Below are 25156 nucleotides of genomic sequence, written 5' to 3'. Positions count from 1 at the left end.
GGGAGATTTATCAAAACCTGTCCAGGGGAAACGTTGCTGAGTTGCCCATAGCAACCAATCAGATCACTTCTTTCCTTTTTGAAAATGCCTGCAAAAAATGAGAGAAGCAATCTGATTGGTTGCTATGGGCAACTCTGCAACTTTTCCTCTGGACATGTTTTGATAAATCTCCCCCTATGTGTACTATTTTAACACTTAAAATATACAGTATATACTCGAGTATAAGCCGACCTGAATACATGCCGAGGCCCCTAATTTCACCCCAAAAACCCAGGACAAGTTATTGACTCGACTATAAGCCTAGGGTGGGAAATACATCATCACCCTGTCATCATCCAGACCCCCATCATCATCATTACCCTGTCGTCATCCCCCCCTTCATCATTACCCTGTCATCATCCCCCCTTCATCATCCCCCCATGTCATCATTCAGACCCCCGTCATCATCATTCCCCCCCCTTCATCATCACCACCTGTCAATCACTTCATCAGTGGTCTTCAACCTGCGGACCTCCAGATATTGCAAAACTACAACTCCCAGCATGCCCGGACAGCCATTGGCTGTCCGGGCATGCTGGAATTTGTAGTTTTGAAACCTCTGGAGGTCCGCAGGTTGAAGACCACTGCGACCTTCGTCATCATCCAGACCCCGGTCATCACCGCCTGTCAATCCCTTCATCAGTGATCTTCAACCTGAGGACCTCCAGATGTTGCAAAAATACAACTCCCAGCATGCCCGGACAGCCAGCGGCTGTCCGGGCATGCTGGGAGTTGTAGTTTTGCAACCTCTGGAGGTCCGCAGGTTGAAGACCACTGAGAAGGGATTGACAGGTGGAGAGTTCACTCGAGTATAAGCCGAGGGGGGCGTTTTCAGCATGAAAAATCGTGCTGAAAAACTCGGCTTATACTCGAGTATATATGGTAATAATTTAAAGGGGTATTCCAATGCTTTAAATAAAATAAATAATATAATGCTTAGATATAGAAAAAAAAATAGCTATACTGTATTTACTTCCCCCTGGTTGCCCACTGGTTCTGCTGCAGGTCCCATTTTTATGCTTCTGGTCCCTACCGCTCATCTATTCAGCCTACTTCCGAGACGAGTGCTTGATACAAGACCTGAAAAAGAAAGGCGAAAAAAGAGGGACCGCGCCTCGTGTATTACCCCAGGGTATATAGCCGTAGGGGGGGGTTTATGGGAGTGGTCGCCAACCCGTGTTCGCCATCACCTATTGAAGATGAAATGTGCGCTTATCACCCCTGTTAAGTGGGGTATATGCAGGAATACAACCGAACTGCCGATGCCCAACAGGTCACAGGAACCAGGAAACCAGGTCCCTTCAGTGAATGGAAAATCGGGAAAAGGAGACCTTGATGCCAGGCGCTGTTCTGTGCTTGTGTCCCAAAGAAACAAATGGAGGTAGGTAGTATTAATAGTACCAAGAGGTACTGTATATTTATTAAATAGTACCAATGACTCATTTCGGAGGAGCACCCTCCTTCCTCAGATGCCAATCTGAGGAAGGAGGGTGCTCCTCCAAAACGCGTCATAGGTACTATTAATACTACCTACCTCCATTTGTTTCTTTGGGACACAAGCACGGAACAGCGCCTGGCATCCAGGTCTCCTTTTCCTGATTTTCCATGATACAAGACCTGACCGCTCGACCAGTCACTGGTCAGTCATGTGACACCACTGCGCCAACTGATTGGCTGAGCAGACAGGTTTTGTTGGAAGCGCGTTTCTCGGAAGTAGGCTGTATAAAATAACCCACCAGCAGAGGAACGGTACATCCCACAGTATTTTTTATATTGTTTACTTCTGACCTACAATATGTTTATACGTTAGAACCTATTATTATACATTGAGCTTTTTGTTTACCAGCAAACCCTGTTCAGAATAAAGATTTGCACATGATTGTTCTGCTTTTCTGTAGCCTGAACCACCTTATTAAAGGGGACCTCTCATCAAATAAACTTTTGATATATTTTAGATTAATGAATGTTGAATAACTTTCCAATAGCATGTTAATGAAAAATATGCTTCTTTCTTGTCACGATTCGGCTGGCAGGAGGTGGATCCTCTGTGCCAGAGAGGGATTGGCGTGGACCGTGCTAGTGGACCGGTTCTAAGTTACTACTGGTATTCACCAGAGCCCGCCGCAAAGCGGGATGGTCTTGCAGCGGCGGTAGTAACCAGGTCGTATCCACTAGCAACGGCTCAACCTCTCTGACTGCTGAAGATAGGCGCGGTACAAGGGAGTAGACAAGAGCAAGGTCGGACGAAGCAGAAGGTCGGGGCAGGCAGCAAGGATCGTAGTCAGGGGCAACGGCAGGAGGTCTGGAACACAGGCTAGGAACACACAGGGAAACGCTTTCACTGGCACAATGGCAACAAGATCCGGCGAGGGAGTGCAGGGGAAGTGAGGTATACATAGGGAGTGCACAGGTGAACACACTAATTAGACCAACTGCGCCAATCAGTGGCGCAGTGGCCCTTTAAATCGCAGAGACCCGGCGCGCGCGCGCCCTAGGGAGCGGGGCCGCGCGCGCCGGGACAGGACCGACGGAGAGCGAGTCAGGTACGGGAGCCGGGGTGCGCATCGCGAGCGGGCGCCACCCGCATCGCGAATCGCATCCCGGCTGGGGGCGGTATCGCAGCGCACCCGGTCAGTAGATCTGACCGGGGCGCTGCAGTAGCGAGGATGTTGCGAGCGCTCCGGGGAGGAGCGGGGACCCGGAGCGCTCGGCGTAACAGTACCCCCCCCCCTTGGGTCTCCCCCTCTTCTTGGAGCCTGAGAACCTGAGGACCAGACTTTTGTCTAGGATGTTGTCCTCAGGTTCCCAGGATCTCTCTTCAGGACCACAGCCCTCCCAATCAACCCAAAAAAATTTTTTCCCTCTGACCGTCTTGGAGGCCAGTATCTCCTTCACGGAGAAGATGTCAGAAGAACCGGAAACAGGAGTGGGAGAAACAAGTTTGGGAGAGAAACGGTTGATGATGAGTGGTTTAAGGAGAGAGACATGAAAGGCATTGGGAATACGAAGAGAAGGAGGAAGAAGAAGTTTGTAAGAGACAGGATTAATTTGGCACAAGATTTTGAAAGGACCAAGATAGCGTGGTCCCAGTTTGTAACTGGGGACACGGAAGCGGACATATTTAGCGGAGAGCCATACCTTGTCTCCGGGAGCAAAAATGGGGGAAGCTCTTCTTTTCTTATCGGCAAACTTTTTCATGCGAGATGAAGCCTGTAAAAGAGAATTTTGGGTCTCTTTCCATATGGTGGAAAGATCACGAGTCACTTCATCCACAGCGGGCAAACCAGAGGGCAAGGGAGTAGGGAGGGGGGGAAGAGGGTGACGGCCGTACACCACGAAAAATGGGGATTTAGCAGAAGATTCAGAGACTCTGAAGTTGTACGAGAATTCGGCCCATGGTAGAAGATCTGCCCAGTCATCCTGGCGGGAGGAAACAAAATGCCGTAAATAGTCACCCAGGACCTGGTTAATTCTTTCTACTTGCCCATTGGATTGAGGATGATAAGCAGAAGAGAAGTTTAATTTAATCTTGAGTTGTTTACAGAGAGCCCTCCAGAATTTTGACACGAATTGGACGCCTCTATCCGAGACGATCTGCGTGGGCAACCCGTGAAGACGAAAAATGTGTACAAAAAATTGTTTTGCCAACTGAGGCGCTGAAGGAAGACCAGGAAGAGGAATAAAATGTGCCATCTTGAAAAATCGATCAACGACCACCCAAACAACAGTGTTGCCACGGGATGGGGGTAAGTCTGTAATAAAGTCCATACCAATCAGAGACCAAGGCTGTTCGGGGACAGGCAGAGGATGAAGGAGACCAGCAGGCTTCTGGCGAGGAGTCTTATCCCGGGCACAGACAGTACAGGCCCGCACAAAATCAACAACATCCGTCTCCAGAGTCGGCCACCAATAGAAACGAGAGATGAGTTGCAAGGACTTTTTGATGCCCGCATGGCCTGCGAGGTGGGAGGAGTGACCCCATTTGAGAATCCCGAGACGTTGGCGTGGAGAAACGAAGGTCTTCCCTGGAGGAGTTTGCCTGATGGAGACTGGAGAAGTGGAGATCAGACAGTCAGGAGGAATGATGTGTTGCGGAGAGACCTCTACTTCCGAGGCATCCGAGGAACGAGAGAGAGCATCGGCCCTAATGTTCTTGTCGGCAGGGCGAAAATGAATTTCAAAGTTAAAACGGGCAAAGAACAACGACCACCTGGCCTGGCGAGGATTCAGCCGTTGGGCAGACTGGAGATAGGAGAGATTCTTGTGATCGGTGTAAATGATAACTGGAAATTTTGATCCCTCCAGCAGATGCCTCCATTCCTCAAGTGCCAATTTAATGGCCAGTAGTTCTCGATCCCCGATGGAGTAGTTCCTCTCCGCCGGAGAGAAGGTCCTAGAAAAAAAACCACAAGTAACAGCATGCCCGGAAGAATTTTTTTGTAGAAGGACCGCTCCAGCTCCCACTGAGGAGGCATCAACCTCCAATAGGAAGGGTTTAGATGGGTCAGGTCTGGAGAGCACGGGAGCAGAAGAAAAGGCAGACTTGAGCCGTTTAAATGCGTTTTCCGCTTGGGGAGACCAGGACTTAGGATTGGCATTCTTCTTGGTTAAAGCCACGATAGGAGCCACAATAGTGGAAAAATGTGGAATAAATTGTCTGTAATAATTGGCGAACCCCAAAAAACTTTGGATAGCACGGAGTCCGGAGGGGCGTGGCCAATCTAAGACGGCAGAGAGTTTATCTGGGTCCATTTGTAGTCCCTGGCCAGAGACCAAGTATCCTAGGAAAGGAAGAGATTGACATTCAAACAGACATTTCTCCATTTTGGCATAAAGTTGATTGTCTCGAAGTCTCTGAAGAACCATGCGGACATGCTGGCGATGTTCTTCTAAGTTGGCAGAAAAAATCAGAATATCGTCCAGATACACAACAACACAGGAATATAAGAGATCACGAAAAATTTCATTAACAAAGTCTTGGAAGACGGCAGGGGCGTTGCACAGGCCAAAGGGCATGACTAGATACTCAAAGTGTCCATCTCTGGTGTTAAATGCAGTTTTCCATTTGTCCCCCTCCCTGATGCGGATGAGATTATAAGCACCTCTTAAGTCCAGTTTGGTAAATATGTGGGCACCTTGAAGGCGATCAAAGAGTTCTGAGATAAGAGGTAGGGGGTAGCGGTTCTTTACCGTGATTTTATTAAGTCCGCGGTAATCAATGCAAGGACGTAGGGAGCCATCTTTTTTGGACACAAAGAAAAATCCAGCTCCGGCAGGAGAGGAGGATTTGCGGATAAACCCCTTTTTTAAATTTTCCTGGATGTATTCAGACATAGCAAGAGTCTCTGGGGCGGACAGAGGATAAATTCTGCCCCGGGGTGGAGTAGTGCCCGGGAGGAGGTCAATAGGACAGTCATAAGGCCTGTGAGGAGGTAAAGTCTCAGCTTGTTTTTTGCAAAATACGTCAGCATAGTCCATATAAGCCTTAGGGAGACCGGTTACAGGGGGACCCACAGGGTCACGGCAGGGAGTACTGGGAACCGGTTTAAGACAGTCCTTGAAACAAGAAGTACCCCAGCTCTTGATCTCTCCTGTGGACCAATCAAGGGTTGGGGAATGGCGTTGAAGCCACGGTAGTCCAAGGAGAATTTCGGAAGTGCAATTGGAGAGGACCAAAAACTCAATCTTTTCGTGATGAGGTCCGATGCACATTAGGAGGGGCTCTGTGCGGTAACGCACGGTACAGTCCAATCTTTCATTGTTAACACAATTGATGTAGAGGGGTCTGGCGAGACTGGTCACCGGGATGTTGAACCTGTTGATGAGAGAGGCCAAAATAAAATTTCCTGCAGATCCGGAATCCAAGAAGGCCATAGTAGAGAAGGAGAAGGTAGAGGCAGATATCCGCACAGGCACAGTAAGGCGTGGAGAAGCAGAGTTGACATCAAGAACTGTCTCACCTTTGTGCGGAGTCAGCGTACGTCTTTCCAGGCGGGGAGGACGGATAGGACAATCCTTCAGGAAGTGTTCGGTACCGGCACAGTACAGGCAAAGATTCTCCATGCGGCGTCGTGTCCTCTCTTGAGGTGTCAAGCGAGACCGGTCAACTTGCATAGCCTCCACGGCGGGAGGCACAGGAACGGATTGCAGAGGACCAGAGGAGAGAGGAGCCGGGGAGAAAAAACGCCTCGTGCGAACAAAGTCCATATCCTGGCGGAGCTCCTGACGCCTTTTGGAAAAACGCATGTCAATGCGAGTGGCTAGATGAATGAGTTCATGCAGGTTAGCAGGAATTTCTCGTGCGGCCAGAACATCTTTAATGTTGCTGGATAGGCCTTTTTTAAAGGTCGCGCAGAGGGCCTCATTATTCCAGGATAATTCGGAAGCAAGAGTACGGAATTGGATGGCGTACTCGCCAACGGAAGAATTACCCTGGACCAGGTTCAGCAGGGCAGTCTCAGCAGAAGAGGCTCGGGCAGGTTCCTCAAAGACACTTCGAATTTCCGAGAAGAAGGAGTGTACAGAGGCAGTGACGGGGTCATTGCGGTCCCAGAGCGGTGTGGCCCATAACAGAGCTTTCCCAGACAGAAGGCTAACTACGAAAGCCACCTTAGACCTTTCAGTAGGAAACTGGTCCGACATCATCTCCAAGTGCAGGGAACATTGCGAAAGAAAGCCACGGCAAAACTTAGAGTCCCCATCAAATTTATCCGGCAAGGATAGTCGTAGGCCGGAAGCGGCCACTCGCTGCGGAGGAGGTGCAGGAGCTGGCGGAGGAGATGATTGCTGAAGCTGTGGTAGTAGCTGCTGTAGCATCACGGTCAGTTGAGACAGCTGGTGGCCTTGTTGCGCTATCTGTTGCGACTGCTGGGCGACCACCGTGGTGAGGTCGGCGACAACTGGCAGTGGAACTTCAGCGGGATCCATGGCCGGATCTACTGTCACGATTCGGCTGGCAGGAGGTGGATCCTCTGTGCCAGAGAGGGATTGGCGTGGACCGTGCTAGTGGACCGGTTCTAAGTTACTACTGGTATTCACCAGAGCCCGCCGCAAAGCGGGATGGTCTTGCAGCGGCGGTAGTAACCAGGTCGTATCCACTAGCAACGGCTCAACCTCTCTGACTGCTGAAGATAGGCGCGGTACAAGGGAGTAGACAAGAGCAAGGTCGGACGAAGCAGAAGGTCGGGGCAGGCAGCAAGGATCGTAGTCAGGGGCAACGGCAGGAGGTCTGGAACACAGGCTAGGAACACACTGGGAAACGCTTTCACTGGCACAATGGCAACAAGATCCGGCGAGGGAGTGCAGGGGAAGTGAGGTATACATAGGGAGTGCACAGGTGAACACACTAATTAGACCAACTGCGCCAATCAGTGGCGCAGTGGCCCTTTAAATCGCAGAGACCCGGCGCGCGCGCGCCCTAGGGAGCGGGGCCGCGCGCGCCGGGACAGGACCGACGGAGAGCGAGTCAGGTACGGGAGCCGGGGTGCGCATTGCGTGCGGGCGCCACCCGCATCGCGAATCGCATCCCGGCTGGGGGCGGTATCGCAGCGCACCCGGTCAGTAGATCTGACCGGGGCGCTGCAGTAGCGAGGATGTTGCGAGCGCTCCGGGGAGGAGCGGGGACCCGGAGCGCTCGGCGTAACATTTCTATTGTATTTTTCCCGATCAGTCCTGTCAGCAAGCATTTCTGACTCATGCTGGAGTCCTAAACACTCAGAGCTGCCAGCCTGCTTTGTTCACAGCCAAACAGGCTGTGAACAAAGCAGGCTGGCAGCTCTGAGTGTTCTCCTTTGTGAACAAAGCAGACTGGCAGCTCGTAGTGTTTAGGACTCTAGCATGAGTCTGAAATGCTTGCTGCCAGGACTGGTAGGGAGACCCCTAGTGGTCATTTCTTCAAAGTGGAAAATTAAATAGAAAGAAGCATATTTTTTAATAACATGCAATTGTAAAGTTATTCTGCATACATTAATCTATAATATATCAAAAGTTTTTTTTGATGAGAGGTACGCTTTACATTTAGTAATCTTGTCTGTTCTCGGGAATGGGTCGACTGGCCAAGGGGCTGACAGTCCACATTGTGACATATCGCAGCCTTCCAGCATCGTGCCCCTCCCCCATGTCATTCACAGCTTCATTAGTTCTCAGGCTTTCCCTCTTTCATCCCTTTTGCCTTCACTATACATGACAGTGCCTTCTGTGGTCCATGTTGGAAGCTCTATCAGAGACAGAAGGCGGAGGACACTGCTCCCACCCGTGATCTCACACAGAACAGCAGGTCCTCTCTGACAGTTCTGTTTGTGATGGTTCTCGATATACGTAGGATATGAGACGTGCTGTCATACATAGATCTGAGTGATTCGGGGGAGAGGCGATGGGGTGTAGGAGTGGGTGTATGAAGGATAAGCCTGATGATATAGTAAGGCTATGAATGACAGGGGTGGACGGATAATGGTTTTCTATTATAAATAGAGATGAGCGAACTTACAGCAAATACGATTCGTCACGAACTTCTCGGCTCGGCAGTTGATGACTTTTCCTGCATAAATTAGTTCAGCTTTCCGGTGCTCCGGTGGGCTGGAAAAGGTGGATACAGTCCTAGGAGACTCTTTCCTAGGAATGTATCCACCTTTTCCAGCCCACCGGAGCACCGGAAAGCTGAACTAATTTACGCAGGATAAGTCATCAACTGCCGAGCCGAGAAGTTCGTGACGAATCGAATTTGCTGTAAGTTCGCTCATCTCTAATTATAAAGCTGGCAAGATGGCACCGAATGTATTCTGTTTCAGAATTTCTTATATTATTCCATAATGGAATATTTCTTTTAGGTTTAGAGGTGGAGGGAGGTATTTAATGGGTCATTTGTTGAGCATAGATTGGCCCCCATACAAAGTTTACCCTGATGGCTCACATTTTTGCCTCATCACATTGATAGGTGAGCCACGGGTGTAGTGAGATAGATTCGGGGCAGATGTTAGTGCCCAAGGGGTAGATGGTATTAACCCCTTCGTGTTCGTGATGCCAGGGCATGGTTTTCCTATACAGTGGTCCCTCAAGTTACAATATTAATCGGTTCCGGGACGACCATTGCATGTTGAAACCATTGTATGTTGAGACCAGAACTCTATGGAAACCTGGTAATTGGTTCTAAAGCCCCAAAATGTCATCCAAAAATAGGAAGAAAAAAAAGTGAGGATTAAAGAGAAATAAGTAGATAACTAATATAGATAAAGCAAATCCTTACATATAAAAGTAAGAAGGAGCTGCTGGGAGCTGTAAATCACTGTCTATGTCAGTGTTTCCCCACCAGGGTGCCTCCAGCTGTTGCAAAACTACAACTCCCAGCATGCCCGGACAGCCGTTGGCTGTCCGGGCATGCTGGGAGTTGTAGTTTTGCAAATGCTGGAGGTACCCTGGTTGGGAAACAATGGTTTATGTAGAGGACAGGAGCTTCTTCAGGGTCCTGTACAGTACTTTGTGTACTGTACAGGACCCTGAAGAAGCTCCTGTCCTCTACATAAACCATTGTTTCCCAACCAGGGTCCCTCCAGCATTTGCAAAACAACAACTCCCAGCATGCCCGGAGTCACCATGGAGCCACCATTACTTGGTGTCCAAAAGGAGCATCTAACCCTGGCACAGGTAAGGAGTAGTACAGAACTTGTAGTTCCTCCCTGTACTGTAGGGGGCGCTACCAGACACCAGTCAGTACATGCACTTCAGTAATAGAGGAGGTTTACCCGTGAATGCCCATTCTAATTGGTCAGTTCCTCCAGGTCTGGACGGTCTGTACATTGTATGTTGAGTCTGGTTTCAAGTTACAATGGTCCAGAAAAGACCATTGTATGTTGAAACTATTGTATGTTGAGGCCATTGTAAGTTGAGGGATCACTGTATAACTACCTGAAGGTAGTACCGCTAATCCTAAATCAGGCAGGGGCAATAAAGAGTCCAAGGCCAGGTTAAGGGTAACAGTAGCTTTTACCGAGGTAGCAGATGGTCCAGTCTATACAGTTCAGCCAATATCCCAGAGAGGTGGCCAGTGACACAGGGGAACCTCGCAGCTTTGTGGGACCTGCAGACACTTGACAGACTATATTGCAGGCCATGTTGAATAGACAGTAGACTTGACTGACTTGATGACTGACAATTAGATTGTCACGATTCGGCTAGCTGGATGTGGATCCTCTGTGTCAGCGAGGGATTGGCGTGGACCGTGTCGGTGGACCGGTTCTAGGGTTGCTACTGGTTTTCACCAGAGACCGCCGCAAAGCGGGATGGTCTTGCTGCGGCGGTAGCAACCAGGTCGTATCCACCGGCAACGGCTCAACCTCGCTGACTGCTGAGAAGGCGTGGGACAGAAGGACTAGGCAGAAGCAAGGTCAGACGTAGCAGAAGGTCGGGGCAGGCGGCAAGGTTCGTAGTCTATAGAAATAGCAGGAGGTCAGAAACACAGTATGGGTAAACACAGTAGTAGCTTTCTCAAGGCACTAAGGCAACAAGATCCGGCAAGGAAGTGCAGGGGAAGTGAGGTAATATAGCCAGGGAGCAGGTGGAAGCTAATTAAGCTGATTGGGCCAGACACCAATCATTGGTGCACTGGCCCTTTAAATCTCAGAGAGCTGGCGCGCGCGCGCCCTAGAGAGCGGAGCCGCGCGCGCCAGAACATGACAGCCGGGGACCGGGACAGGTGAGTGACTTGGGATGCGATTCGCGATTGTCGGGTTGTGCGCCAGATTCTGTTGCATTGCACCAGAAATTCTGTCTGCGCCAGATTTTGCACCAGAATTTGCGCCAGAATTGAAAAAAACCAAACTAACTCTCCATTTTGCAAAGAAAACCAGAAAAAGGGGCGTAACCGCCGGGAAAAGGGGTCGTGGCCTCCAAAAAGGGGCATGTTCCCAACATTTTCACAAAAACCCAACATATTTACTAAGGTTTCCACATAAAATGTGGTGGATTTCAGGTGAGGAAAACCAGACAGATCAGAGCAGGTGTAAAAACAGCAAAATGTAGGGAAAGAGGAAAATGTAGGGAAACCTTAGTAAATACTGTGGAAAATAAATTGTAGGGAATTAAAACCCACAAAGAAACCTACACAACACTCTTAGTAAATTAGGGCAAATACCAGTATATTGCGGAACAAAAGTTAGACTGAAAAAAAATATCAATCATTTTTTATTGCTCTGCAACGCCATATTATGACTCCTATAACTTTTCCCTTTTTGGGGGCTTTGTGAGGACAAGATTTTGGATGGTACCATTTTTAGGTAGATGGGATTCTTGGATCACTTTATATTCTGTTTTCTGGGATGTAAGGTAACTAAAAAATATAATTATGGCTTTGTTTTTAGTTTTTTTTAGCATCTATGGCATTCACCGTACAGAATAAATAACATTATATTTAAATTGGTTTAAAAATGTCTGCATGTGGTGGTGCCAAATGCTGCATGTTATTTTTTGTAGTTTATTAAAAAAAAAAAAAAAATAATATATATATATATATATATATATATATATATATATATATTTTTTTTTTTTTACAGTTTTAGTCTAAGAGTACGTTCACACATACAGGATCTGCTGCATATTTTGTGCTGCTGATTTTGCAATCTATGAACTTCAATGGGTAGAAAATCAGCTGCAGAATATATGCAGCAAAAATATGTAGCAGATCCTGTACGTCTGAACGTACCCTTACTTGGGGACTTTGTAAGGGATCTTTCTATCATTCAACATTGTATTGCAGTCTGTCTGGTGTACATCCTGTATATGGACTTCTGGTCTGGTCAGGAAACTTTGGCCAGGAATTCAGCCAATTCTATCTCATTCTCACTATGTGGGAGGAGTTATAGTCAAGAAGATGTAGTCAGTGGGAGATAGAGTTGGCTGAATTCCTGGCTAGAGTGTCCTGACCAGACAGGAAGTCCATTGCAGGATGTACGTTAGACAGGAAGTTGAGCTAATGAAAACAACAAAGCAGACAGTATTCATTGGAATCAGAAGAAAAGCATGAAATACCATGGAAAAGAAATAAACTAACTTTCTTTTACTAGTATATGTTCATATGTTAGAAGTTGGAAAAAGGTTTCATTATCAGGCAACACATTTAAAGGGGTACTCCGATGGAAACATCTTATCCCCTATTCAAAGGAAAACTCCGGGCTGGCACCCCTGTCATTTGGTGCATAGAGCGAACTCTGCTCCGCGCTCGATGACTGGTGATGCAAGCCGCCACGCCCCCTCCATTGACTTCTATGGGAGGAGGCAGGACGTCTACGTACTAGCCATGAATGGAAGGGGCGTGACGTGACATCGCGAACACGGAAGCCACCTCTGCCAGCCTGGAGTTCGCAGGGTAGGGGAGAAGATGTTTCCAACGGAGTACCCCTTTAAGTATCTAACTTGTATTTCCTATTACTTTTTTTTTAAATCTTTATCACATCTATCAGGTCCTGGAGTCAGTGCCTGAGGCCCTTAGGGACCTGACAGGTTTTCTTTAACCAGTCTATCACACAGTGTACAATATTATAAATTATGATGCCATATATTGTGTTTTTTTTGCCATGATACCCGATTAGGGCTAAAGCAAACTTTATATGTACCTTATTATTGAGCTGTTCACTATGTTTTTGTTGCTTAATTTACAGAGCCGGTCACTAAACCTAAAATGACAGCAGCACCCTCCAACCAACCCAAAGAAAATGAAACATTAACCCTAACCTGTGACACCTCACAGGCCATTATGATAAGATGGAGCAGACGTGGCGGCAGCATCTCCACCAACACCAAGTTATCTGGAAATAACAAGACTCTGACCTTCTCCGGTATAAAACGAGAAGACGCAGGAGAATACCAGTGTGAGGCTCAGAACCTTGTCAGTAAGGATTCCAGTGATCCCTACAAAGTCACTGTGGCCTGTGAGTAACCATGTTTTTGTAGTACCTCCCAATAGCGCAATGGCGTCAGAAAGGACCTAGCAGTGCACTCATCATAAAGATAGTGGTCCGGATGAGTGCTGCAGTTTTCTTCTCACACTATTGGATTTTTATATTAGATAATAGATACAAATGTCCAAAGGTTATTCTAATTTTTTTAAAGAAATTTTCACCATTATAAATAAATGTTACTGTTTTCAATTTTTTTTTACATGAAACTAAACAAAAGAAAAGAACAACGAAAGGGAGCCAAGCAATAAAACCCATAAACGAGAGAGACATAATGGGGTTTGTGGGAATTTTGTGGTTTGTGTTTTGCCGGCCAGTAAGAGACTGGATATAATAACATGAGAAGGCACTCGGGACTCCAGAACAATACCATTGGGTATTATATCTGTTATCTCTTGACTGGCAAAGTGAGATTTAATGAAAATCTTTCACCTAGTAAAGTCCACTTGGTCTTTCGGTGTCAACTCAAAATAAACCTTAAAGGGGTACTTCTGTGGAAAACTTTTTTTATTTTATTTTTTTAGATCAACTGGTGCCAGAAAGTTAAACAGATGTGTAAATCACTTCTATTAAAAAATCTTAATCCTTCTAGTACTTTTTAGGGGCTGTATACTACAGAGGAAATGTTTTTCTTTTTGGATTTCTCTTATGTCACGACCACACTGCTCTCTGCTGACCATTTTAGGAACTGTCCAGAGCAGGAAAAAAAATCCCCATAGCAAACATATGCTGCTCTGGACAATTCTTAAAATGGACAGCAGAGGTCGGCAGAGAGCACTGTGGTCGTGACATAAGAGAAATCCAAAAAGAAAAACATTTCCTCTGTAGTATACAGCCCCTAAAAAGTACTGGAAGGATTAAGATTTTTTATTAGAAGTAATTTACAAATCTGTTTAACTTTCTGGCACCAGTTGATAAAAAAAAAAAAAAAAGTTTTCCCACGGGAGTACCCCTTTAAAGGGGTAGAATATCCCTAGACATCTTATTCAAAGTATAGGAGATAAGATGTCAGATCAAGGATCAAGGGAAGTCTGGCCGCTGGGACTACACCCCCGACATCTCGTAGCCGACACCGCAGCGTTCTGAACGTAGAAGCCTGGAGCTAGCCATCACATCCCCGCCCATAGACATGAATGGAGGAGGCATGGCGTGACAACACTTACACAGAACCTCCAGGCTCCTGTGTTCAGAATGCTGCGGTGACTGTAGCTTACTTGACTTGATGGTGGCTGCAGGACTTGACTTTGAGGCCTCCAACACTCTGGACACACACACTAGGCACGACTGACCTCAGCAAAGACTTATCTCCAAAGAGAGAGAAGCTAGCTCCTCCCAGGGCTTATATGTGGGAGACTAGCAGGGAGCCCATAGGTCACTCTTGGGGTCACCTGGTCACTGATACCTCCTGGGTAACAATCACATGACCTATCACATGGTACAACTCTTAAAGCAACAAGACATTTTATAATACATTACAATGCAGAACATATGTACAGGGAGGTACAATGGAGCCCAGGGGACACTGAAGGAGGCTGCCGGACAGGGCAGCAAGGGTACGGGGTAACACCTCCCGTACTGGGCCACCACATAATGAATTCTGTCTAATGTGTTTGGGAACCTTAATGTAAACCCATCACGTTGAAAATTAATCTCTATGGGGAGGGGTAAACCACAGCCAGACAGCTCTGGCATGGTCCTATCTCTCAGAGAACAAAAAAAGGTCCAGTGGCAAAAATCCAGCACCATGTCAACTTAGTTCTTAAGAATACAGTGATCCCTCAACTTACAATGGCCTCAACATACAATAGTTTCAACATACAATGGTCTTTTCTGGACCACCGTAAGTTGAAACCAGACTCAACATACAATGTACAGACAGTCCAGATCTGTGAAACGTGTCAATGGCTGGAAGAACCGACCACTCAAAATGGGCATTCACTGGTAAAACCCCTGTATTACTGAAGTGTATGCACTGACTGGTGTCTGGTAGCACCCCCTACAGTACAGGGAGGTACTACAGGTTCTGTATACACTTTACCTGTACCAGGGTTAGCTGCTCCTTTGGACACCAGGTGAGGGCGGCTCCATGTTACTTTTTTAGGACATTGCATGTACTGTACAGGACCCCAAAGAAGCTCCTGTCCTCTACATAGACCAGTGTTTCCCAAGCAGGGTGCCCCCAGCTGTTGCAAAACTACAACTCCCAGGGCGGCTCCATGTTACTTTTTTAGGACATTGCATGTACTGTACAGGACCCTGAAGAAGCTCCTGTCCTCTACATAGACCAGTGTTTCCCAAGCAGGGTGGCCCCAGCTGTTGCAAAACTACAACTCCCAGCATGCCCGGACAGCCAACGGCTGTCCGGGCATGCTGGGAGTTGTAGTTTTGCAACAGCTGGAGTCTCCCTGCTTGGGAAACACTGACATAGACAGTGATTACAGCTCCCAGCAGATCTTTATTACTTTTATATGTAAGGATTTGCTTTATCTCTATTAGTTATCTACTTATTCATCTTTAATTCTCACTTTTTCCTATTTTTGGATGACATTTTGGTGGCTTCAGAACCAATTACCAGGTTTCCATAGAGTCCTGGTCTCAACATACAATGGTTTCAACATACAAATGGTCGTCCCGGAACCAATTAATATTGTAACTTGAGGGACCACTGTATAATAAAAATGGTAGCCCTTCAGGAATGAAGATTCTGCCTGATATTTTAGTTGATCTTGATTTTTCTTGATTTCTTCTCTTCTCTTTGTAGATGGACCAGACTATGTGAAAATAGAAGGGTCGTCCTATGTGAGGCCGGGTTCTTCCATCACTTTATCATGTTCTGCTGATTCTTTCCCGACTCCTGAATATCAGTGGAAACACAATAACACTGTCCTAGAGGAAAAAACGAACAAATATAGTATTAGTAGTGCTATAAATGAGAATGAAGGCCTGTACTGGTGTATAGTGAAGAACACAGTGACTGCCCGCACGGCTTCTGTCTCTATATACGTGAATGTGACTGAAGGTAAATATATTCTACATTTAGTATTAGTATATACTATACTATGTGGGTACCGTCACCTTGAGCACTTAAACACAGCTTTGGCGCCTCACCAATGGAGGGGGGTGGGGGGGGGGGGTTGCTTGGTTAGAAGTGTTATCCTAAACACTATCCTAAAAAAAGACATGTATATATGGGATGAAAGCCATTCTATAGTTCACCTCCATCAGAAGAGGGGCTATAGTCACCCCTGACTACAGGACACTGAAAGGGGTACTCCACTGGAAAAAAAATATTTTAAATCAACTGGTGCCAGAAAGTTTAACAGATTTGTAAATTACTCAAAAAAACTACCTTCCAGTACCTATCAGCTGCTGTATACTACAGAGGAAGTTCTTTTCCTTTCGAATTTCCCTTCTGTCTGACCACAGTGCTCTCTGCTGACACCTCTGTCCATTTTAGGAACTGTCTATAGTAGGATCAAATCCCCATAGCAAACCGATCCTGCAGTGGACAGTTCCTGACTTGGAACAGAGGTGTCAGCAGAGAGAACTGTGGTCAGACGGAAAAAAGATTTAAAAAAAAAAGAACTTCCTGTAGAGCATAACAGCAGCTGATAAGTACTGGAAGGATTAAGATTTCTAAATAGAAGTCATTTAGAAATCTGTTTAACTTTCTGGCACCAGTTGATTTAGACTTTTTTTTTTCCCAGTGGAGTACCCCTTTAAGTTGCCGACTGCAGCACATGATCCTTTTTGCCTATTGGCTGAGTATGATAGCTGGTGGAATTGTACCCCCCTTGTATAACTCTATTAGGGTATCGTGCTGCTTTCCATATAATGATAGGGCTGTCATTATGGACATTCACAGCAGAGATAAACACAAAGGGAGAGATTTATCAAAACCTGTGCAGAGGACAAGTTGGCCAGTTGCCCATAGCAACCAATCAGATGGCTTCTTTCATTTTTCAGAGGCCTTTTTAAAAATGAAAGAAACAAGCTGATTGGTTGCTATGGGCAACTGCACCACTCTTCCTTTACACAGGTTTTCATAAATCTCCCCCAAAAATTTCAGTCCTCAAAACATCCCTAAAATCCCTAAAATGTGGGATCTTATCTCCCACTGAGTCAGGAGGTATATTATAATGTGAATAGAATGAAAGAGTTCTGATCAAGAGGGGAAATATAGGGGGAGATTTATCGAAAAGTAGACCAGTTGCCCATAGCAACCAATCAGCTTGCATATTTTATCATTTAGAGGCCTTTTTAAAAAGTGAAAGAAGCGATCTGATTGGTTGCTATGGGTAACTGGTCAACTTTTCCTTTTACACGGGTTTTGATAAATCTCCCCCATAGAGTATCCCAATGTGTCCCAAAGAAAAAGGTTACCACAGCATGATAAATGAGATCAGTGGAGTCAACGTAGCAGCAGAAGATGAGTGTGTCACTTTTTGGCAGCTCCTTTGCAGCAGAAGATGAGTGTGTCACTTTTTGGCAGCTCCTTCGCAGCAGAAGATGAGTGTGTCACTTTTTGGCAGCTCCTTTGCAGCAGAAGATGAGTGTGTCACTTTTTGGCAGCTCAGGGGTCTCCACATTGTGGCCCTCTAGATGTTGCAAAACTATAACTCCCAGCATGCCTGGCTGCAACATCTGGAGGGCTGCAGTGTGGAGACCACTACTGTAGTACAACAATGTAGGTGGAAAATTTCTAAACCACATGATGAAGTGTATGGGGGAACATAGTGTTGCTATGCCTTACACATTTTGTGTTAAATTTTACTGATTTATAACAATGTCCCCCGATTTTTTATTTTTTTTGCAGAATATATAGAATTACCAAAAGACAAGGGTAGCGCAATGATCATCGGAATTGTGGTGGCTGTCGTGCTCTTGTTGATTCTTATTGCAGCAATAATTTATCTGCTCATCTTACACAAACGGCGCAAAAGGTAAGCTGACAGCATGCAACAGAACGCGTAGCAGGTGGTACAAATGCTACATGATAGATATTTTATTGTAGGTGAATAGAGGGAGCATTAAAATGCTTGATGTTACAGTCCCGATATCTACAGAACCTCTATTCCTAGTTTCCCCAGTACAACATCTGTCTGTGTTCTGGCCTTGTCCAGCCTTGTCCTACGATTATGCACATTAGTGTCAAAAACATTGACCGGCATGTACGGTGTTAACTAAGTGTGTGGGGCTTGGTATGGATGGTGATTAGAATCTACACTACATTCCAACAAGAACACAAAATGTAGTGTCCAGCACTCGTCATATGACTGTAAGGGTACGGTCCCACGTATTTCACGCTTCGCAAAATGTACAGCGCAGCCGGAAATACAGTGTTCTGTGATGGGCATACACAAAGGGCTACCTGGCAGAAGCCCCATGTGTGGCGGCCACTGGGTGGTGGTGGACATACCTTAATCCCTTCGTGACGCCAGGGTACCGTTTATCCGATCCATGGTCCGAAGGTGGGAAGTAGTCTTCCTGGGCCAGACACGATGAGCAAATAAACACACCGACATAAGGTTATGGTTACCTGCTTTTACTGAGATTGTGAAGTTCGTATAACACAAACAGCTGGCCTTAGTGTGAGAGTGCAGCATACCCCTTGAGAGCCTTGTTGCTGTTCTGAGACTTGTGGTGCTTTTCACCGGACAGAATTGCAGAATTTGTGACTCTGGTAACTAGGGTCCTTCCAAGGCACTGTAGACTATTCTGCAGGGACATGTAATCGTCCTGTGAGTGACACTTGTAGGATGACCAGTAGTAAACTTCAACATGAAGTAGGCCTCTGCTTAGAACAGACAGCACACCTGAGCTTAGCTGTTGCTCAGGAGTCTTGGTAGAACTAGAACAAACTATAGACTGACTAAATCCTTCCCTGCACCTCACTATACAGAGGAATACTTTTGGGGTCTCATTGGCTCACATGTTCACATGGGGTTCACTGCTCACATTTTTAAAGGCACTTACATACATGGAATCATAATAAAATAATAAATAAAAAAAATAAAATGTTATATTCACATAACTGATATCATAAATGAACGCTAGTGGGCCCAACACTTGGTGATGGCAGGCTGCCCGCGTCAGTCCACAACCACGGGACAGCCACTTGTGCTGGGACACCACACGTGTGTTCAGTGAGGTTTGGGGGCAGGGCCGTGTGTCACAGTCATGCCGGCACGCGTCCCCGCCCTCTAATTTTTCACTATACACACAGGACTGCCGCCGGATAGACCAGTGTGTATGTTGATCAGAGAATATGCAGCTTATGCACAGCACATTTTGCGCAGTGTGAAACATGCTGTGTAAGCGCTGCATGGTACTGTAAGCTTTAGGGTTATTCCAGGGGGAAAAAAAGTTTTTATTTTAATCTACCACACTAAGAAATTAATATACTATTATAATACAACTGTATTTAATAAAAAAAAAAAATGCCCATTCCTATTTAATAGGCTATAGACTTTTTCTAGCAGCAGTAAGAGCCAACAGTGCCACCATCGTCCATGTCGGGGACTGTAGGGCTTGTTGCTTTGATGCTCATGCTTTGGTCCATAAATAGTGATGAAGGAATAGCTTTTTGTATGTGTTGTGTATGTGTAAGCTTTGTTGGTTGCAGCAACAGCAGCAACAAGCAGTTGTGGAATTGTTGAAGAGTAGTATCCAGCATACAGCAGGAGGTGGTGGTGTGGTGGGAGTTTTAGTAGCCAGCGGACAAGACAGTAGGCAGTGGTGAACTAATGGGAGTTATTATAGCCAACGTACAAAAGGGGCGGCGGTAGTACTGTCCAATCAGTGGCATCTGGCACAGGAGGTTTACATTTTTCACTGATCCATGCCTGATTCATTTGAACAAACGTGAGTTTTTCCATGTTGCTGGCAAACATTCTTGTTTGCTTAGGGGTTTGGATGCCACCTTCTGCGCTGAACACTCTCTCTGATGTTACACTGTAGAGCGGACAAGACAGAACACCCATGGCGAACTGAGCAAGTTCTGGCCAATGGTCTTTTCTGGTGACCCAGAAGTCTATAGGGTCTGGGCTCGTGTTGTCTGTCAGAGAAAGAGCACAGCTTAGGTATGCATCAACCTGGTTGTTATGGTTGTTTGGTAAGGATTCCTGTTAGGTTGGAATATCGGATACAAAAACTTTGTCCTGAGGTCAGCCCACTGTTCAATGCTTTGCTCTGCTTGCTTTGTATTATAATGTGATAGCTTTTATGGGCTCGTTCTGCAGTGACATTGCTGGAATCTGTAGGCTCCAACTGGACACAGGAAAAAAAACAGGTCTTTTCTGCAGCTTAGACTTACCCCTATGCTGTCTCCTGATTGGCCTTGGAGCTGTATATCAGGATAGGATAGGATTCCACTATCCCGTTGACACTTCGGAGTTTAAATTCGGAAATTCCGAAGTGTCAACGGGAGTACAGAACCCCATAGAAATGTATTGGGCCTTTATTTGAGGCAGAATCCTGCTGGTGGAAATTCCAGCGTGTGGATAGACCTTTGGATCAAAAACAAGCAGTCAAAAGTTCACACCTACCCATCTGACTTAACTAAAGTCTTCTGCAAATCGAATAGACTTGGCTGCCAGGGGCCCAACTGCATATGTAGAGCTGTGAGATGGAGCATTGACACTAATAAAAAATGGCTGCAAAGGTAATAAATGTAGGTGTCTAACCTGGCCACTACCAGGAGGGCTCATAGGGCCAAAATTGACAGGAAGTAATATTAACAGTTCTGTCCAGAGGTTAACTAGTCAGGAGGTCACATCCATACAGAAACAGCAGACAAGGAAGGGCAATAAAGAACACAATCCAACAGGTCCGAGGCCAGTAGATCCACTAACACTATAAAATACACAAAAATGGCAGCTGCCAAAATCACAGGCAACTACAGCTACCCTGCAAAACTGATAACAGGCACTTGGTCCCAGGGAGTACAATGAATTGATGACCTACCTACATTCTCTATGCTCCATCTTTTTACATTTTAAAAGGTTTAAAAAGGTTGAACTCGATTTTAAGGTTTGCAGCTTTTTCAGTGTTTCTCTGTTATCTGGTTCCCTCCTCATTCAACAATGAACATTCTGCTTTTTTTTTTTTATTTCAGCTTAAGTGACACAAATTCAACGTTAAAAGACTCATCCCGGAATGGTAAGTTTGATAAAAATTATAGTTGACTTCAAATCTAAAGAGCCAATAGCCATGACCACGTAATTGACCCATGAGCACGCCACGACCACTGCGGGGTGACTCTGCGTATTTCCCAGTAGAAAAAATACCTCCAAAACACAGAATCGAGACATGTTACATATAAAGAGACGGAGGTGCAGTGTCTATTGGCCCTATATTATTGATCCTTACAACACAGATGTGTTCATGAGACCGAAAGTTTGTTGAGTCTATACAGATATTATGGAGAAACACTTTATCTCCCAAATGCTGTCTCCGAAATGACACCATACTCTAACCAAGATTGTACAAATACTGGAAGACTGGAACTAGTGGATGGGATTTGAAGCTTTCCCCTATATAGTGATTGTCAGGGGTGTAGCTATAAAGAGTAAAGAGGTATCAATCTTACCAGGCCCAAGGCAGCACCTGAGGAGGCACAAAGGTCGCTCTTCATATAAGAAGACCCCAGTATTATTAATGGTACATGGTAAATTGGGGGGGAGGCAGTTAGAAATTTTACTATTTTGGCTCAGTGGCTTAAAGGGGTACTCAGCGGAAAAAAACGTATCCCCTATCCAATGGATAGGGGATAAGATGTCTGATCGCGGCGGTCCCGCTAGTCATTCGTAGACGGAGCGAACTTTGCTCCATGCCAGATGACTGGTGACTGGAGCCGCCACGCACCCTAGTCATCCGTATACAGAGTGAACTCTGCTCCATGCCGGATGACTGGCGACTACAGCCGCCACGCCCCCTCCATTCATGCCTATGGGAGGAGGCGTGACGGCTACTACGTAGCCGTCACGCCCCCTCCCATAGACATGAATGGAGGGGGTGTAGCGTGACGTCATGAACACAGAAGCTCCAAGCGTCCGTTTTCCGGTCGCTGCTGCTGGCCCGGAGATCGCGGGGGTCCCCAGTGGTGGGACCCCCGAGATCAAACATCTTATCCCCTATCCTTTGGATAGGGGATAAGATGTTTTTTCGGCAGAGTAAACCTTTAAAGGGATTGTCTAGGAACAGACTTCTTTTTATTCAGCTAAGGGCACATAAAGCATAAAAAATAAGTCATACTCACCTACTCCGATCCTACCATTCACTGATGTCTCGTTCCCGTAACTTGTCATTCCCGCAAGAACTAGCCGCTCAGCTGATCCCTATCCTTGGTGGGACACCACTAGGGCCAGTGGTTGGCTGAGCAGTTCCTGCAGGGATGACATGTGACCGGAACCAGGAAGCTGCACGGAGAAGTGGGGATCGGGAGCCATCAGAACAGCAGCTGCCAGGGAACAAGGTAGGTGAGTATGCCTTTTTTATGTTTAACTTGCCCCTAGCTAAATATAAGAACAATCTGTCGTCCCCCCCCCCCCCCCCCCCCCCCACGAAGCACTTTAATTGAAAATTTCAAGTGAAAGGAGAGGACAAACAAGACCCCCCATCCCCCACCTCAGATGTTGATCATGGTGTTTCCCTTGTTTGCTGATTTATAAGGTCATATTGAACTCTGACCTGCAGGAAGCTGCTGTAAGGACAGTTAACTATTCACTTCCTACACAAAGGAAGGAAATACACTTTAAGCATTTTAGCTCCCAAAATGTAAATTTAAAAAAAGTGAATACTCCGAAAGGGGAACCACACTGCTGGGTTAGTGTATCAGGCACAATGATGTGTCACATGCAAACCAGCTCATTTCTAGAAGAAAGAAGATATGTCATACCACCAAACCAGTGGATTATTTGGGATAGTTAGTATTCTGCCTTCATGAAGAGAGCGTCTGTTTAAAAAAAAATTTTTTTAAATTTTTTGTTACTATTAAGCATTTATCTATAGGACCTTATTACAAGGGGCATCAAGTGGGCTCATTTAGCCCTGACTTCTAGGTAAATCGATCAGCCAACGAACAGGCAAACATTTGTATATCGGCTGATCACATCTTTAAAGCAAATACATTTATCAAGGGATTTAGAGCTCTTTTTTTTTGCTTACAAAAGTCGCACAAAAAGTCCCAACTGCCTCCAAAGCAATGTAAATGTAAGACAGCCCGGACCTGGCTCCCATAACTCGCTTTGGAGAGCGGGATTTCATATTTCCTGCCAGAAGACGAGATCACTGCTCTGGCGGTAAATATGAAATCACAGCTGCATAAAGGAGCCCGGGGCCCCTCCGCCGCTCATCTCCCCCGGCCGCCACTCAACACCCCCCAGCCGCCGCTCAACTCCCCCCCCCGGCCACCGCCACTCATCTCCCCCCGGCCGCCGCTCATCTCCCCCCGCCGCCGATCAACTCCCCCCCCGGCCGCCGCCGCTCATTTCCCCCCGGCCGCCGCTCATCTCCCCCCTGCCACCGCTCATCTCCCCCCGCCGCCGCTCATCTCCTCCCACCGCTGCTCATCTCCACCACCGCCGCACATCTCCCCCCGCCGCTGCTCATCTCCACACCACCCACCGATGTTCATCTCCGCCCTGGCCGCCGCTTATCTCCCCCCGGCCGCCGCTCATCTCCCCCCGCCGCCGCTCATCTCCACCCGCCGCCGCCGCTCATCTCCACCACAGCTGCACATCTCCCCCCCCCCCCCTGCTGCAGCTCATCCCCACCACCCCGCCGCCGCTCATCTCCGCCCGGCTGCCGCACTTCTCCCCCTGCCACTGAAGCTCATCTCACCCTGCTGCCGCTGCTCTTCTTGCCCCAGCGCCACTGTTCATCTTGAACCCACACTACCTGTTGCAAGACTACAACTCCCAGCATGCCCTTACAGTGAGGACATGCTGGGAGTTGTAGTTGTGGTGGGTGCTTGATAAAGGCCGGTGGCCAGGGCAGCGGAGCCGGCCGGCACCCAGAAATATGAGAGTACACTGTAGTTTCATATTTCCCGGGCGGTGCCATGATTGGCCGGGGCCAATCGGCCAGTCACGGCACCGCCCAGGAAATATGAAATTACAGTGTAGTTTCATATTTCTGGGAGCCGGCCGGCTCGGTGGCCCCGGCCACCGGCCTGTATCAACCACCCGCCCAAGAGTTGCAACTACATCTCCCAGCATGTCCTCACTGTAAGGGTATGCTGGGAGTTGTAGTCTTGCAACAGCTAGCGGGCTGGTGTTAGATGCGGCTGGCATTGTAACACCAAGGTGCCTCCAGCTTTTTCTAAACTACAATTCCCATCATGGAGGTTGTAGTTTAGAAAAGGGGTGCCTCCAGCTGTTGCTAACCTACAACTTCCATCATGGTCTCACTGTTCCTAAATAGAATGAAAATATGGGGACACGTTTTTTTTTTCCCCAAAAAACGTGTGTGGTTCCCCATATTTTCATTCTCAGCCAGATACCAACCAAGCAGCAACAGCCTGACGTTACCAGGGTGGGCGAGGACCATTGTTACTGGCCCTCCCCAGCCTAAATAATGCCAGCCTGTTACCGCCTTGGCCCAGGAGCGTTTTTGACGCTCCAGGCCTATTGGTATCGGCTCTTCCCGGCACCCCTTTGGCGGTGGGTACCGGGGTAATAATTGGGAGTTAGCGCTAGCTGTTTTTGAGGGTAACACTAAGCCCTGGCTTAGTAATGAATTCTGTCTATAAGACAGCTTCCGCTACTAAGAAAGTAAAGTAAATTTAATTTAAAAAAACAACACGTTTAAAAATAAAATTATTTAAAAAACACTCCCCCTACAAGCCCTCTTTAACTCCTTAAAGGGGTACTCCGGTGAAAACCTTTTTTCTTTTAAATCAACTGGTGGCAGAAAGTTAAACATATTTGTAAATTACTTCTATTAAAAAAATCTTAATCCTTTCTATACTTATTAGCTGCTGAATACTACAGGGGAAATTCTTTTCTTTTTGGAATTCTCTATGATGACATCACGAGCACAGTTCTCTCTGCTGACGTCATTGTAATAATAACGCTTCATTTATTGTTGTCCTTAGTGGGATTTGAACCCAAGTCCCCAGCACTGCAAGGCAGCAGTGCTAACCGCTGAGCAACCATGCTGCCCTTAGCATA

At 46.8% G+C, this 25156-nt stretch overlaps 1 protein-coding gene across 1 annotated transcript in view; it reads left to right on the top strand.

The window, feature by feature from the left end:
- The window catches only part of LOC130294074 (carcinoembryonic antigen-related cell adhesion molecule 20-like), a 63633-nt gene that overhangs the window by 24033 nt on the left and 14444 nt on the right, over window positions 1-25156 (top strand). The window contains exons 3-6 of the mRNA XM_056543482.1: window positions 12687-12956; window positions 15745-16002; window positions 17800-17926; window positions 21100-21143. Coding sequence (XP_056399457.1) covers window positions 12687-12956; window positions 15745-16002; window positions 17800-17926; window positions 21100-21143 — 699 coding nt within the window. The remainder of the gene's footprint in view (window positions 1-12686; window positions 12957-15744; window positions 16003-17799; window positions 17927-21099; window positions 21144-25156) is intronic.

This window comes from Hyla sarda, chromosome 10 (assembly GCF_029499605.1).
Source record: "Hyla sarda isolate aHylSar1 chromosome 10, aHylSar1.hap1, whole genome shotgun sequence".
NCBI lineage: Eukaryota > Metazoa > Chordata > Amphibia > Anura > Hylidae > Hyla > Hyla sarda.
This window is presented reverse-complemented; position numbering and strand designations above follow the sequence as displayed.